Source organism: Balaenoptera musculus, chromosome 7 (assembly GCF_009873245.2).
Source record: "Balaenoptera musculus isolate JJ_BM4_2016_0621 chromosome 7, mBalMus1.pri.v3, whole genome shotgun sequence".
Taxonomy (NCBI): Eukaryota; Metazoa; Chordata; class Mammalia; order Artiodactyla; family Balaenopteridae; genus Balaenoptera; species Balaenoptera musculus.
Window position 1 is genome coordinate 40,818,862 of NC_045791.1, and position 16,883 is coordinate 40,835,744.

General features: G+C 38.2%; 1 protein-coding gene across 1 annotated transcript in view; it reads right to left on the reverse strand.

Annotated features, from left to right (window-relative positions):
- The window catches only part of CCDC148 (coiled-coil domain containing 148), a 258,625-nt gene that overhangs the window by 161,263 nt on the left and 80,479 nt on the right, over positions 1–16,883 (reverse strand). The window contains exons 4-7 of the mRNA XM_036858270.1: positions 8,438–8,541; positions 2,667–2,749; positions 2,309–2,460; positions 15–110 (exon numbers count right to left, since the gene is read on the reverse strand). Coding sequence (XP_036714165.1) covers positions 15–110; positions 2,309–2,460; positions 2,667–2,749; positions 8,438–8,541 — 435 coding nt within the window. The remainder of the gene's footprint in view (positions 1–14; positions 111–2,308; positions 2,461–2,666; positions 2,750–8,437; positions 8,542–16,883) is intronic.

Sequence of the window (16,883 nt, forward strand, 5' to 3'; positions counted from 1 at the left end):
TATATCACACTTACTTTCAAACTCCAGTCTGAAAGATAATTTTCTATTTTCTGTTGCTCTAGCCTAAGTCTTTCATAGACGGCCTTCAATTGTTTCTTCACGAAGTCAACCTATAGGACATTTAGAACAAGTGGAATGCAAATTATTGATTTATCCAATATTTATATTTAAAGTCACAGGAATTTTTCTCAAAAGCCATTAAATGATGACAAATTAGATAAGGGAAAGTCCCTTTGAGGACCCATGGAAGAGGGTTCAAGAGATGCCATAGCCAAGCAGTGCCCATCAGACAAAGGAGCCTTAAAGGAGCTTCTAGACACATAACCCAAAAATGGGCTCAGTCACAGCCACTCTGCACTCACATTTGGATTTTGTTTGTGATAAAGCAGAAAGCTTTCCAGATTGCCTCTGCTTTAACCACCCCCTCCTTTCCTTGCATCCTTGCCTCTAATCCCCAGTTGGGCATGGATTTTAAATGTTTATTTTTAATTATTCTTTATGAAAGCAATATGACAATACTACAGAATAACTGAAAAATAAAGTAAGAAAAATCACCTAAAAGCCTACATCTAGGGCAACTATGAGAATGGAACTTATGCTCTAGTCAGGGAAGATAGTCTTAAACTCATAAAAAGTAAGTAAGAAAATATCAGGAGGAGGTAAGTGAGGTAAAAACTGGCTGAGGTAATAGGCAGTGACTGGATTTTCTCTCATGCAGGTGGTCAGGACAGGCCTCTCGGAGGAGAGGACCTTTAAGCTAAGACCTAAAAGACAAAAAGCGCCATGAGTAGGACAGAAGAAACAGCCAGTGCAAAGGCCTCGAGACAGGAAGGAGTCTGGCTTATGTGAGGAATAGGAAGAAGGCCAGCGTCGGTGGGACAAGGTCTAGTAGGAAAAAGAGGGTGTCACGTAGGAGGTGAGACTAAAGGAAGTGGACAGGGAGACGTACAGGGAGTGTTACCGTGTGCTCGACGTACAGCGAGGCCAAACAATACCAAAATGTCAGAGTTTGGCGCAAAGAAAGGTTTACCGCAGGGCCATGCCAGGAGACGGGTGGCTCGTGCCTTAAAAAAACCCAAACTCCCTGAAAGCTTTCAGCAAAGCCCTGTTACAGGAAAGGAGAGAGAGGGGCGTGGTTAGTTGTTGCAAACTTCTCGGTGTCGGATCCTTTGTTCTTGAGGTCAGGTCTCGGTCAGGTCATGATGTTCCTGTAAACCTCCACCGAAACAAAATGTTATTCTCTGTTCTAAAAGAAAGGGCAAGGTCCCAAGGCTCAACTTTCGCCCTCCGAGGTCCAGGCCCAGGCTAAGAGGAGAGGGTCCCTGCGCGGCCAGTTACCAGACCCAGGAACGTTGGTCCACCGTCCAGTCTGGGTCTTCCAGCCAGTGCCCAGTCCCGGCTGAGGAGGCAGATCTCAGCGGGCAGTGCCCTCAAGGCCGGGTCCCCAGACCCTGCCCAACCGACATCACTGAGGGAACAAGACGCCCAGGACCCAGCTGGCCCTCAGGTCGCCCCAACGGGGCCGGGACCCACGCACTGCGACCACGGAGACCGCTGCCGCCATTAGGTCTCAGAGGTGGGAATGCAGGAGAGGTTTGCGGCTGCTTCGAGGCCTGGGCCCGGCCAGTGGGCGGCCGTGGCAGGGGCTCTGGAGCTCCGCAGGCGACAGCTGTCCCAGGGCCCGACCCCCCGCCCAGCTCACCGCTGGCTCAAGGCCAATGGGCCTGGAGGGTCCGGGGGAGAAGGCTGCGATCCGCCTCCCACCACATTCTCTGCCGTGAGGACCACCGTAAAGCTGACTGGTGTCGGAGCGGGACCTCCAACCGCAGCGCTAAGGGTCACTCGCTCGTGGTCACGTGCTAACGGTTTTGCGCTAACGATCTCTCGATAACAGTCAGTGCTAACGGCTGCGCACCCGCCCCGCCCCTATCGCAGGGGGAATTGTGGGCCGGTAGGAGCCCTGAAGGGATTTACGGGGGGCGGGGGCGGGGGCGGGGGCGGGGGCGGGGGCGGGGGCGCGGGGACGACGGACGACTTGATCCTCTCCCCTATGATAGGATTTCAGAATACACTGGAAGGAGGGGCAAGAATGAAAGCGGGTAGGCCAGTTACCAGGTCATCGAAACATTCTAGGTGAGAAATTAGCGTGTTTGGACAGATTCAGGGATGTGTTTAAGATACCGAGTAGATAGAATTTGCTATACCTTCTATTTATATACATAAGACGTACATGTTTCTTATCTCCAACTCTTCCAATTGGGATAAAAATAAAATATTACATTATCAAAAGTAAAGGAAATATACTGACCTCTTCCAGTACTTTCACAGAGTTAGATTCACTGTGCGAGTGTGAATGCTGTGAAATGTGATGCTGTCTGTATTTTAGATCTGCTCTCAATTGCTGAATAGGATTTATTACATTTTTAAGATATGTGCACCACTGTTCTGATAACTCTTGTTCTATGGTGAAACAAAATTAAATCAAAGCAACACATTATTATTTTAAGTTTCTTCAAGAACAGGTCATTAGATGCAGATTATTTTTGGATTCCTTTAGAAAAAAGCAAACAGCAATATTAAAAGAACATGAAGTGTGTGGCCCACTTTCATCTTCAAAACAAAGCTCCCCTTTAAATGTGGAACCAAAAAAAAAAAAAAAAACCTACCGAAATTCATAAGGTCAGAAAGACATTCTTTTCCAATGTTCTCTTCATTGAGTAAGGATTTTATTTCAGATTCCATTTTGCATCTGAAATAGACATTATCTCAATCAATTCTTTTACAATCATAAACATATATATAGGTTTAAAAAATAACTAACAGTAGAAACACTCAATCTAATGTGGTTTTATTCACCTGTTCACTAATTCAGACCACATACTAAATTCCTAACATGGATTAGGTACTTGCCAGGACACTGAGATAGACAGAAGCGTAGGTGAATACTCCAGGAGAAGTAACAGCGTGAGCAAGGCAAGGACGGGGTACATCATGGCACTGTTTCGGGGGGAGAGAGCTCCGGGCATTGGGAAGCTGCTGAGGGATATTAAGCTGACCATGCCAGCTCAGATCTGTGAAGAAGGGTGAACAATAAAAGTGGAAGATGAAGAGGAGGGGATCAGGCAAACCTGGATCAACAAGGAGGTTATTTAAAAAGTTCAGAGATGAGGAGGTCCTGACCTAGGGAAATGGGAGTAAAAGTATATATTTTTATACACCAAAAACATAATAAATCTCAATAATCTTTTACTATATTATTTAAATATAGTCATTTTAGAGTAAAACTATAACCAGCTCTAAATGCACATCTAAAAATATTGCAGTCTATCCCTTATTTATGGCAGGTTTAATAAAATCATAAAAAGAGTTTTGATTTATTATGACTGTTAAGATACAATATTTTAAATGGTATAAAATAAGAAAATAGCAACAATTACAATACTTTAATATGATGATTATTTTTATTTTTGCATATAAGTTTCTAACCCTTGTCTACATGCATGAATATTTTAACTAGTTGTAATTATGGCGTATTTACCACTTTATATTCGGGTTTTTTTTTTTTTTTACTTACTTTAAGATATTTCTAAATAATTTTCATAATTATCATCTATTTTAGTGGCTGCATAGTATTTTATATTATATATGTGCCATCATCTTCTAAGCCAATTCACAAATGTGGGACAGGGTTTTGTTTATATATATAAAGGAGGGGTCCTATTGTAGATGACACTTACTATTTTTCTAGCATGTGGTCTTAGGCAAAGGTATTTTTTTTAATTTTATATATTTTATTTTTGGCTGCGTTGGGTCTTCATTGCTGTGTGCAGGCTTTCTCTAGTTGTGGCGAGCAGGGGCTACTCTTCGTTGTGGTGCGCAGGCTTCTCATTGTGGTGGCTTCTCTTGTTGCAGAGCGGGGGCTCTAGGCGCACGGGCTTCAGTAGTTGTGGCATGTAGGCTCAGTAGTTGTGGCTCTCGGGCTGTAGAGTGCAGGCTCAGTAGTTGTGGCGCATGGGCTTAGTTGCTCCGTGGCATGTGGGATCTTCCTGGAGCAGGGCTCAAACCCGTGTCCCCTGCATTGGCAGGCGGATTCTCAACCACTGCACCACCAGGGAAGTCCCAGTCAAAGGTATTTTTAAGATTACATTTGAAAGTGTTATATGGAGAATAAGTGCATAATAGTGGAGTAAGCCCACAAGTTATTTCATAATGGATTTTTTTAAACAAAAATATAGCACTTTAAACCATTTAGCTCAGCCCTCTTATATTTTCAGCATCTAGAATGCCTTAGCAGAACATAAAAACCAACAGGAGAAGTGGCTTTGTTCATACAGGAGATCAACCTGCTACTGTGCATATAATAATTCTAGTAAGCTCCATCCTGGCGTTGTAGATTAACAACCCTGAACCATCAGACAAGACCAGCCTATTTCTCTAATTGTCCTAATTGCCTAACAAAATCCAGGAGCAAGTACTACAAGACTCTGGGACTAGCTTGTGATGCAGGCTAACGTTCCCAAATTGTGTCCTATAAAACAGAAACATCAATAAGATGCTAGGAAAAACTGGGAAATGGTGAACTAAACAAATCAGATAAGTTTCCATAGTGCAGGATTTCTCAGAAACTTGATTATGCTAAAGTGCAAAGAGGTTCTCCAAAAAGGGGATGAAATATGAAGTATTTTCCTAATTTTTAGGATGATGAAATTCATTATTCTCCATGGAGTACCTTGAAGAATATTTCTGTTTTGTAGAACATGATTTAGGAAATATAGATAAAAACTGCGATGCACTCAAGAGCATTAAAATGGTAACTCTGGGGAGGAAAACCCTGCCTGTTCACCACTGACATGTAGACTCAGTCCCAGGTGTTCACCAAGTCGGAACTCTGCAGCACAGACAACTGTCTCCACACCTGAATAGGGGACAAATGTAAGGCAACGTTCCATATCCAGATCTGCAAACTTAAGTACCTCCTACTGTTACTTGGCCTGTCCTCTGGTACCACTGAATCTGATGATACTACAAAAATTCTCCTGAGATTTTGTGTGACTGTTTGCCTAGAGGATATATTAATCTACTTCCTAGATATGCCCAGTTGCAATGCAACCACCTGCCTGGTGAGGACATTTTTGAACTCTCATGACTATTTTCGTACAGGTCCTTGTCCTCCCAGGATGCTGCCAAAGTTCTAGATGTAGTACAATCAGTCTCCTCAGAACATCAAAAATTACCCAGAGCTTCCTGGGATTTCTAGGGTACACTTAGTTACCAATTCCGGCAGAACAAGGAAAACATGGGGCACTGGAGACTGGTAGAATCAAAAGCCATTTTATGCAAACAATAAGCAAAGGGGCATGGATTGTGAAAGGCAGAGTAAGAGAGGATGTTAAAGTTCCTTAGTGGAACTAACAGCCAGGAGATCAGCAGAAAATTAGGGCACCAGAGCAGGCTGAAGGCCAGAGCTCTATCCCTCCAATAAGGAAGGAACTCAGCAGTTCAGACAGCTTGGTACCTCAGATAGCTATTTGATCTGCTTCTCTCTCTTTTTTAAGAGTCCGTCCCAATCTATGTACCACAGAGGGCAGAGAGGGAAATCTCACAACTGTTGGCTAAGGAATGAACTCAGAGAGAATTCTCAGATGGCCTGAGTCACACAGTTATGAATACTGGCCTCAATTTCATCTTTAAAAACACTTTTCCAGACAATATTTAATTGTTGTTGGTAAAGCTCCGTGATATATCCTGTATAAAGGTGATACTTTTAAAGTAATGCTTTAAAACTAAAATTGTAAGAGACCACATATATTTCTAACAGAAACTACAGTAAAAGTAGTAAGGCTTACAAATAAATCCCTCAAACTTTATTAGTCAAAAGTTCTTATTAAAATAATAATTGCAATTCTTTACCACATGGCCAATATAAATAACTTCCTCTTTAATTTCTAAACCAGTCACTCTGAAACAAGGAAGAAAGTGTTCCTGGCAAAGTGTATCAAGGTTTTCAAGGGGTATAGTTTGGAAAGCATAGTAAATAGTAAATATAATTTTATAAATTTAAGTATTAAATTCTATAAATTTAAATATAAAATGTAATTTTATATTTTGAAATTTTAATTGTCTAGTTTTCTTACGACAGATTTTAAAGAATTAAGGTTTGGCAAATCTTTTTTTTTTTTCTAGTAAGCCTAGACCATTTAGATCTCAGGTGATGTGAATGGAACCCTATGGAAAAAAGAAAAAGCTGCTCAGCTCCAAGGTCAGCGAGCACAGGAGTTAAAGGCAAGTGATTCAATACCACCTCCACAAAAACTAGCTGGTTTACCTAAGGCAAATAATTTTAATCCTCTGAACCTCAAGGTTCTCATCTGTAAAATGAGGATAACAATGATACCTACTCCGTAGGGTCACTGTAAGGATTAAATGAAACAAAGCATGTAAAGTACTTGACATACGATGGCATACACTAAGTTACCCAGCCAAGGTCAGATGTCATTGGAGGCCCTTACCTGCTGGGGACCTGAGATTCGCAGATGGGAGTCTCTTATGGTGATGCATAAGAATATTTTACTTTCCATCTTTTATTAAAAGGGAATGTAGATTTTAAAGATTGAGAGACACTGATAGAATTTAAACTCCTGATTTTCTGGTGGTCCCTAAGTTCTCGAACTTTCTAGCCATTTTTTGAACTTTCCTCCTATCACTAATAGTTTTTAATTTCACTGAATACACATTGTAATTAGCCTACATTCTAGAATAACACAGAAAGTTATCTTGGAATTCTTCTTTTTTGTCCAATTTTCAACCCTTACAAGTTTCAAGACATAACGTTACTACTTGAATATTCCTCATTTCCATCGCCTTTGTGTCATTCCAGGTCAGCCAAAAGAATTACTTTCCATAATGAAATCTATGTGCCTCCTTTATCTTGCTCAAGAACAAGGTATATACACAGTAAGAAGGGTGTGGAACAGCCAAGATAAAAAACTTTCTCCAGCATCCTTACATTTGAGCCTGCATCAGTGAGCACAATAATTAAAACTTCCTAATGGCTTTTGTTTTTATCATATTTCAATTATGCAAATCTAAAAAAAAAATTTCCAATGGGCTCAAAAGTTCTCTCTGTAAAAGGTGACATTTTGAGGTATAAAATGGGCCTGATTTGTTTCTATAGTGGAAGTATGAATGACAAAGTCTATATAATTTTGTTTTTCTCTGTTTTAAGTTATGTAATGATGTAAAACTATTTCCAATCATGAGTCTTTTATGTCACATTTAGGAATTACTTGCCAGAATAGGAAACTCCTATCAATATGAAAAGCACCCATGTCAAAAGTGAAGTTAGGGCTTCCCTGGTGGTGCAGTGGTTACGAATCTGCCTGCCAATGCAGGGGACACGGGTTCGAGCCCTGGTCTGGGAAGATCCCACATACCGCGGAGCAACTGGGCCCGTGAGCCACAACTACTGAGCCTGCGCGTCTGGAGCCTGTGCTCCGCAACAAGAGAGGCCGCGATAGTGAGAGGCCCGCGCACTGCGATGAAGAGTGGCCCCCACTTGCCACAACTAGAGAAAGCCATCGCCAGAAACGAAGACCCAACACAGCCATAAATAAATAAATTTAAAAAAAAAAAGTGAAGTTAATGGTATTTGGAAATGTAGCTTAGAATGAGACCACAAAATTATCTATTTTTATATAAAATATATGCTTACAAGCATATATTTTAAAAAGCATACTTTATAAATACCATCATCATTAAATTAATATATATGCCTTAAAAGGAGGGGAAACACATCTGCCTTCACTTTCTGGTTGACCTTTGAAAAACAATTTATTTCTCAAAGATTACATTTAAGATCAAGTATAAAATCATTATCTTGTTTTAATTCATCTTGAAGTGACTGTTGGAAATAATAGTAAAAGTCGAAAATCCAAATTGAACAAGTTAGTCATGATGCCGTTACATTTAGAAATCACTCAACTTGAATCCCTTAGTTCATTCATTTACTGAAAGCATTTAATCTGTCTCTTTCTATGTATCCTACGTAAAGATGAATATGATGGGATGCTTGTCCTTGAGAAGTTTATCACTTCATAAGAAGACAAATATGTAAACAAAACATTATAGTCCAAAGTACTAAGTATAATATAAATAAATACATGTATGAATGGGAGTGCAGAAGAGTAAGTGATTAGCAGACATAAAAGATTATCTTTCTTTTTTTCCTAAGGAAAGGAAAAGCCATATTAATATATTCATTGGATTCCAAATTAAACTGAGGAAATGAAAGGATTTTAATTTAACTCACATTCAACTGTAACTTTAAATTTTGATTATAATAGTTTAATTAATATGGAAATTTACAGAACATCTACCTAGGTAAGTGCAACTCAGTAATTCCTGCGTGTTCTTAATTGAGATTTCCCTCAGTTCTTACCTGACTTCATTTAGCCTTTGGTGTTCTTGCCACCACACTTGCTTGTGTTGCTTTATTAGTGTCTGCTCTTTAGATATCTTTGAAGTCTGCACTGCTTTTCTGATCTAGATTTAAAGGAACAAAAGAGGAGCAATTTCCATGTCTTTTAAGTGTTTTCCACAATAAAAATGTTTAATCTGTAATTTCTAAGTTAAATACTTATTCTTTTTCAATCCTATTCGTGCATTTTCTAACATTAGCACCTTTCTAAAGAAAGGTGAAGTAATTCTATTTTCCATACAGACAATAAATAACACCTTAATTCATCTAGCCCCAGAAAATCTGCAAGACTATTCCATATATTTTCTTGCCTTTTTACACATCTTCCCTGCCAGGCATCATTATTCCCATGTTACAGTTGAGGACAGTGAAGTTCAGAGAGGTTAAAAGACTTGGTCAAGACCATCAAACTCATAAGCATTAGAATCACATAGAACCTCAGCGTTCAGATTGGTTTTATGTGATCCTTCAGCTCTGGATGGGAAAAGGTCAGTGGATAAGTTATTAGGAGGCCTGGCTTTAGTCTCAGCTTCAGTATCTACTAGAAATGTGACCTTGAACTGTATATACAATTTTAATCTTTCAACTCCATGACTTTGTAAATAAAATTTTAAATTAAAACTTAAATTTTAAATTTCAGGCAAATCTTTATTTGAAGGTACTAAACAAGGAAACAGTGAAAAATCAGGTAGCACTGAAACCCAAATTTTCAACTAAATGTAAATTCTTCCCGAATTTTATGACTTTTAAAAAATGCTTTTGGGTTTGTGTTGATAAAATATGTCAGGCCTGGGTCTGTTTGCCTTAAGATCCATTCTTGGCCATCTTCCTCTTCTGCTCCACATCAGAGAGCAGCCTGCGTTTCTCAGACACCCCTAGCAACTGCCTTCCAGCTGGGTTCAGCCAAAGGGAGACATTGGTAGTGGGAGATTGGAGGGAGGGAGGGAGGAAGGGAGAAGCCAAAGCATTACTCACTTCTCCTGCCTTCTTTCTCCCAGAGGGGTCTCCACAAGCATCTGCATCTTCTCCATTGCTCCAACATTTCTTGACATTTCTACTATGGTTCTAACTATCTCTGGGTAACCTCAGCCTATGGGATGTACTACAACCTTGCTTTTTCTAAATGTCCCTCCAACCCAGGCAAGGCAATGACTCACTTCTGTTCTAATCCCTGTGTCGGTTCACAGTCCTCTGGCTTCTCAGCTCTATCACCTGTGTAACCGTTTCCTGCATTAAAGACCCCTCTATTCTAAATCCTTAAGTGGTTAGACTCTGACTGACATGTACATGCTGAACTTGTGTATTTCATATTAATACTTTTAAACATCTATAAAAGTATTAATCTGAAATCAGAAACTTGATGAAATATGCATATTTTATATTTTCCCTGTTACTAGAATACTTAGTACCCTGAAAGGCTTAACAGATCAATACTGAAGATATAAAAACTTCAGAAGAGAAGTTCTAAAAGGACTCTATAATGCATGCTATTTCTAGCTGTCATTCACTGATTACCGTAACCTTGAGTTTATCTTTCCACTGTTCTGGTTACTGATTCAAAATTAGGGGTATAAGAAAACAAAATAACCCAAACATTACCTAAAAAAACACAAAGTCAAAGTCAAATCTTTTCTTAAGAGTGCTACAATTATGAAATTTAGGAGAAAGGTACACTTAAATCAGAACAGGAGGGACATCCCTGGTGGTGCAGTGGTTAAGAATCCGCCTGCCATTGCAGAGGACATGGGTTCAATCCCTGGTCCGGGAAGATCCCACATGCCGTGGAGCAACTAAGCCCCTGGGCCACAACTCCTGTGGCTTGCGCTCTAGAGCCCGCAAGCCACAACTACTGAGCCCGCATGACACAACTACTGAAGCCCGCGTGCCTAGAGTCCGTGCTCTGCAACAAGAGAAGCCACCACAGTGAGAAGCACGTGCACTGCAACGAAGAGTAGCCCAGGCTCGCCACAACTAGAGAAAGCCCGCCCGCACACAGCAATGAACACCCAATGAACCCAAAAGTAAATAAATAAAATAAATTTATAAAATAAATAAATAAATAAGTCAGAACAGGACACTGCAGGAAAACATACAGCCATCTCTCTATTTCACAGAAAAAATAAAAGTACATATGTAGTGTTTCTAAAATCAGACACTCTGTGTTTGCTTAAGAATGCCTAAAACTCATTCCAACTATTTACCATCTATAGTCTCTGAAGTTTGTTGCAGCAGGCACAACTTTTAAAATCAGATTTCTTTGACATATTTGGTCCATATTGTACAAAAACATTAAAACACATTTGTGAAAGATGTAGACACATTTTTATAATTTAAAAAAAAATCAATGCTGCTGCCTTTGGGCCCAGGGAAAGACCGATTAAGTAGACTATAATGTGAAAATAAAGCTACAGTTTTTCACTAGACACTTACAATATCTTGCAGAACATTCTGATTTTTTTGTAAATTCACTCATTGACTCTACTATCTTTGGCCAAAATTTTTTTTAAAAATAAAGTTTTTAAACAAACAAGAAGATTTAAAATTGTATCTTTTTCAATAGAGTACTTTCTAGGTGATTCCAATTCATTTTGCTGAGCAATAAGCCATTTGAAATCAATATTTTAGGTGGATGATGATTTATGCAGAATGCTGATGAATTAAAAATTACAAAAGTAATACATTAGAAAGTAGTTTTTTGTGATGAGCCAAGATCATAAAACCCTAAATAGGTACCCTGAAATACCGTGAAAGCCCTTTGGGCCAGATGATCCATCTTTAGATATAAACAACAGTAATTAGTGGACAATTTAAGTGTTGGTTACATGTACCTATGTCAAAATTCATTGAGATGTACACTTTAGATTTGTGTACTTCACTATATGTGAGTTATAACTCAATACAGAACTGAAGAAATAAAAATTTTTAAAAAACTATACTAAGATGCAATTCCTCATCTATCAGGTTGGCAAAAACTCAAATATTTAACAAAACACTTTGTGAGGCTATGGGAAAACATGTTCTCTCTCTTATGTTGCTAGTGGGAATACAAAATGATGCAACCCCCCGTAGAAGGGAATTTGGAGTATCATATGGATTTATCCTTTGACCTAGCAATCTTACCTATAGAATCTATCTGAAAACTGTATTGGCCAAAGTATAAAAAGATAGGTGAACAAAGCTATTCACTGCAGCACTATTTATAATAGAAAGAGACAAGCGCAGAGATCCTGTCAATAAGTGTTCTTACCAAAATAAATTGAACTTGAATCTGATCAAGTCTCCAGATATAACTACCAATTACCGGAAATACAAGAGATAGGAAAATATGTTTAATGACACCACCAGGATGTAATCAGCAAAATCCAGACTGTAAGAAACTATAAAGGATAAATACTACAATTTCTTCAAAAAATAAATTATAAGAATACAAGAGAATGGGGCTTCCCTGGTGGCACAGTGGTTAAGAATCCGCCTGCCAATACAGGGGACATGGGTTCGAGCCCTGGTCCGGGAAGATCCCACATGATGCGGAGCAACTAAGTCCCTGCACCACAACTACTGAGCCTGCGCTCTAGAGCCCGCGCACCACAACTACTGAAGCCCGCGCGCCTAAAGCCTGTGCTCTGCAACAAGAGAAGCCACTGCAATGAGAAGCCCATGCACCGCAACAAAGAGTAGCCCCCGCTCGCCACAACTAAAGTCCGCGCACAGCAACGAAGACCCAACGCAGCCAAAAATAAATAAATAAAATAAAATAAATTTATATAAAAAAAAGGACACAAGAGGATGGAGGAGGAAACCTAAAAAACTAAAAATCAATTGTAATATATGGATATTATTTAGATACTAATTTGAATAAACTTTAAGAAAAAAATTTGGAGACAATCAGGGAAATTTAACACAGATTATTTGAAATTATTAAGAAATCATGAACATTTTAATAGTAATGGTATTGTACGGTTTGGGGTTTTATAGCCCTAATCTTTTAGAGATGCATGCTGAAATATTTATGGTGAATATTATGATGTCTGAGATTTCAAAATAATCTGGTGCAGAGGGAAGCCATAGGTGGGAGTACAGAGGAAATAACGGCCAAGAGTTGTTCATAGTTGAAGCTTGATAATGTTACGTGTAGATTAATGATACCATTCACTCTAATTGTGCATATTCTTGCAATTTTCCATAATATAGTGTTTTAAAAAAAGAATTAGTAGATGGATTACTTGAGTTGGACAAGAAGAAATATTCATTCTTGCTAAGCAAAGAAATTCAAATAAAAATAATTGTAAAGATCCCTTTTGTACTTAAACTGGGAATGAACAGTTAACATATAATGTACCAAAAATTGGTCTCAATTTTCAGCCCACATCTACTATTTGGCTTCAGGTTCAGTCTCAGCCTTTGAAAGACTAGATTATTCAATGTGCACATCAGTGTCTTATCTGGCATCCCAGAATTTGTGCATGATCAATAACACAACAATTATATAGGTCATTATCACATCTAATCAGTATAACAATACCAGCAAAACGAATCAGGCAAGACTTCCTAATTTATTGTTAATTAAAAATACTTACTGTTAATTTCTTTTCAAATATAGCTAAGCATTCTAGTTGTAACTTGAAGCAAAAATCTTCTTACGTGCTTTTTAAAAAATTAATTAATTAATTAATTTTGGGCCGCGTTGTGTCTTCGTTGCTGCACGTGGGCTTTCTCTAGTTGCAGCAAGCGGAGGCTACTCTTTGTTGCAGTGCAGGCGTCTCATTGCGGTGGCTTCTCTAGTTGTGGAGCACGGGCTCTAGGCACGTGGGCTTCAGCAGTTGTGGCACGCGGGCTCAGTAGCTGTGGTGCAGGAGCTTATTTGCTCCGTGGCATGTGGGATCTTCCCAGACCAGGGATCGAACCCGTCTCCCCTGCATTGGCAGGCAGGTTCTTAACCACTGCACAACCAGGGAAGTCCTTCTTATGTGCTTTAAATGTTAACATTCTATCATTCAGCTTGAGTATGTTTACATTTATTATTGCCACAGTAAAGTGCCGTGGTAATTAATAAAGATTGTTAAAGCTGTTAATTTCATGTGCAAAAAAGAGCATATTTAATTAGTAAAAAAAATTGGGAATTGACTGATAATTAATACAAATACTAAGAGAGAATGTGTTAACTATGTAACATTAAGAATAAAATATTATTCTTCAGTCAACACATATTTCATAAAATGTTGAACAATAATATAAGAAAGGATAACAGAGACAATATTATCATAATTCCAGTTGGTGTAGGCTGTTTGATATATTAGCATTCATAACATTAAACAAAATAAATTTTAAGAATTGTATTTAATTTTCAGTTATCTAATTCCATTTAAGCCATGTGTCTTTCAAGAAAAAGCCCTATTTGGGAATTGTTCACATCTTACAAGAATAAATTAAAAGCCAAATGTCAAGTTGATATCTCTAAATTAAATGAGAAGGGAAGAGTCCAAAAATCATGAAAATGACATTCCCAATAAATCTTCCTTAAACTAGATATAATAAAAAATGAAGATTGTACAAAGGAAAGAAGACTGAAAATGATGAGGTATCCAGGACACATTTTGTTCTCACTGACCAAATTCAAAACAATGGATATTACAAAAATGCTTTAAAAGGACAATTATTTATTATTATGAATCTATGGAGACTAAAAATGGAAGCAAAAAGCTTGTCAAAATGATTGCTACAGACTGTGAACCATTTTCAGTAGTTGATGGCAAGAGATTTTTTGAGATTTGCCAAGCTATGAAGCCCAGGTACCAAGTTATTTCTAGAAAATATATAACTAAGAAGCTTCTTCATGAATGATATTCTGTGAACAAAAAGGTTATTGATGTTATTTAAAATGTCAGTTGAGAGTGATCATCCATTTAACCTCATAAATGTATAACACAGTGACCAGAGAAGCAATATAGTTAGCTGACAGTGCTAAGAAATTATTGTCCCTGAACTTAATGTCAAACTCAAAAAACCACATTAATAATTTAAAATTTTAAATATGTTTATTCTTTGATAGAAATCCTATCATCAAAGAGAAATTCACTTTGACCAAATATTGATTTTAACATTCAACGATTCCCCATTCATCCAAAATGTGCATCTGGATAGAAGAATAGCTGGATGGACAGACGGACAGACAGATGGATGAACAGATATATAGATAATATTTGGAATATATATATGAACATATATGTACAGTCAACCTTGAACAACACAGGTTTGAACTGCATGGGTCCACTTATACGTGCATTTTTTTCACTAAACAGTACAGTATCACACAATCCGCAGCTGGTTAAATCTGAGGATGTAGAGCCATAGATATAGAGCAACCTTGGATTCAGAGGGCTGACTAGGAGGGCTAACTATAAATTATACACAGATTTTCTTCCAGTAGACGGTCAGCCCCCCTAACCCTCGCATTGCTCAAGAGTCAACTGTACACATTCCAATACTGAAAAGGGTGTAGACAAAATGTTTGTAGTGGCATCTTTACTACAACAGTACTTTGGGAGAAAACAAAAAACATTCATACTTTTTGGCCCAGACATCCCAATCACGGGAATTTATCCACATAAAGTGTCCATGCATGAAGATATTTATGGAAACATGATTTCCAATATCACAAACTTGGATACAACCTAAATATCCAAAAATTGGAATGTGATAAGGTATGCATCTTTTTCTATTTGGAGTACTCATCACTCCTGTTTTTGTTTGGCTAATTCTTATTGTCCTTGAGATTCCAATTCCAATGTCACTTCCTTAGAAAAGCCTTCCCACCCAATTAGGATCAAGTCCTGTTATTATACACCAGACAGCCTTTTTTATTGGAGTTTATACTTAATATAATTTTATTTCAGGGCTTATTTGATAAACACTGGCTTCTCTCCTCCCTCTCTCCTGCAAATAGTATACCCCATGAGGGTAGGTGTTATATGTTGTTCACCATTATATATTCAAGGTACATAATATGTATTTATTATATGTATCAATACATATGTGTATAGATGGTGTATATACAACGGATCAGCACAGAAGTCAGAAATATGAAAATAGTTTTATTAGGATGATAGTTATGTAAGTGATTTTGCCATAAAATTTCTTTGAATAACATTAAATTATTTTAAAGCTATATCTGAAACAAACAAATAATGCCCTACTTTTTAAGTGGTCTCCTTAGTTTGAGGGGACATAGCTCATGAATATATGGTAATTTCCCCAGAATAGGGTATCAAATGTGCCTTGAAATCATGAGAGTTGCCTTTTAAAAAAAATATTAACAATAAAAAGCTATGTAAAACTAATATAACACAAAAATATTAAATACACATGAAAGCTTGTAAATTGCTTAATATGTTGCTTTGCTAAACCAGATTTTTTAATGCAACCAAGCAATGAAAATGCTGTTTATAATGTACTCTATTATTTGCATAAGAGGGAAACATACTGCCTGAATAATCCTAAACCCATCCATGGTCCTAAAATACTGTGCACAATCACTTGCACATAAACCTCTTTCAAATCTAGTCCAGGCTCACCTCTTCTTAGATCAGGGCAAAAAGGGAATTCGAGAAAAGAGAGGCACCTGGGGGCATACTTTGTATGGTGTTGCAGAAGGAGCTTTAAATTAGATGATAATCCATGGCTAGCACTTACTAGCAATTTTAATTTTTTTTAGATTATGTTAGAAATTGTTGAAAATTAATGAGATAGCTATCTTTCTAAAATTAAAGGTGAATTCAGGCCTCATGGGGTTGTTAAGAACATTAAATGAGTAATGCATGTAGACTACATAGCACAGTGTCTGAGAGCATTCAATAAATGTTGCTATTCACAGGGCTTCCCTGGTGGCGCAGTGGTTAAGAATCCGCCTGCCAGTGCGGGGGACACGGGTTTGTGCCCTGGTCCAAGAAGATCCCACATGCCGTGGAGCAACTAAGCCAGTGCACCACAACTACTGAGCCTACATTCTAGAGCCCACAAGTCACAACTACTGAGCCCGCAAGCCACAACTACTGAGCCTCTGTGCTGCAACTACTGAAGCCCGTGCGCCTAGAGCCTGTGCTCCACAACAAGAGAAGCCACCGCAATGAGAAGCCCGCACACCGCAACGAAGAGTAGCCCCCGCTGGCCACAAATAAAGTGCGCATGCAGCAACGAAGACCCAACACAGCCAAAAAAATAAATAAAGAAATAAAATAAAGAAATAGGAAAAAAAAATGTTGCTATTCACTATTACCAATAGTTGGGAGATTCTAAAAACTATTTAGAATGATATTTATTTTCACATTTCATTGTAACTACCATTCTACTTCCTAGCAATTCAATTTTCCAAAACTAGAAAACACACACACACACACACACACACAACTTC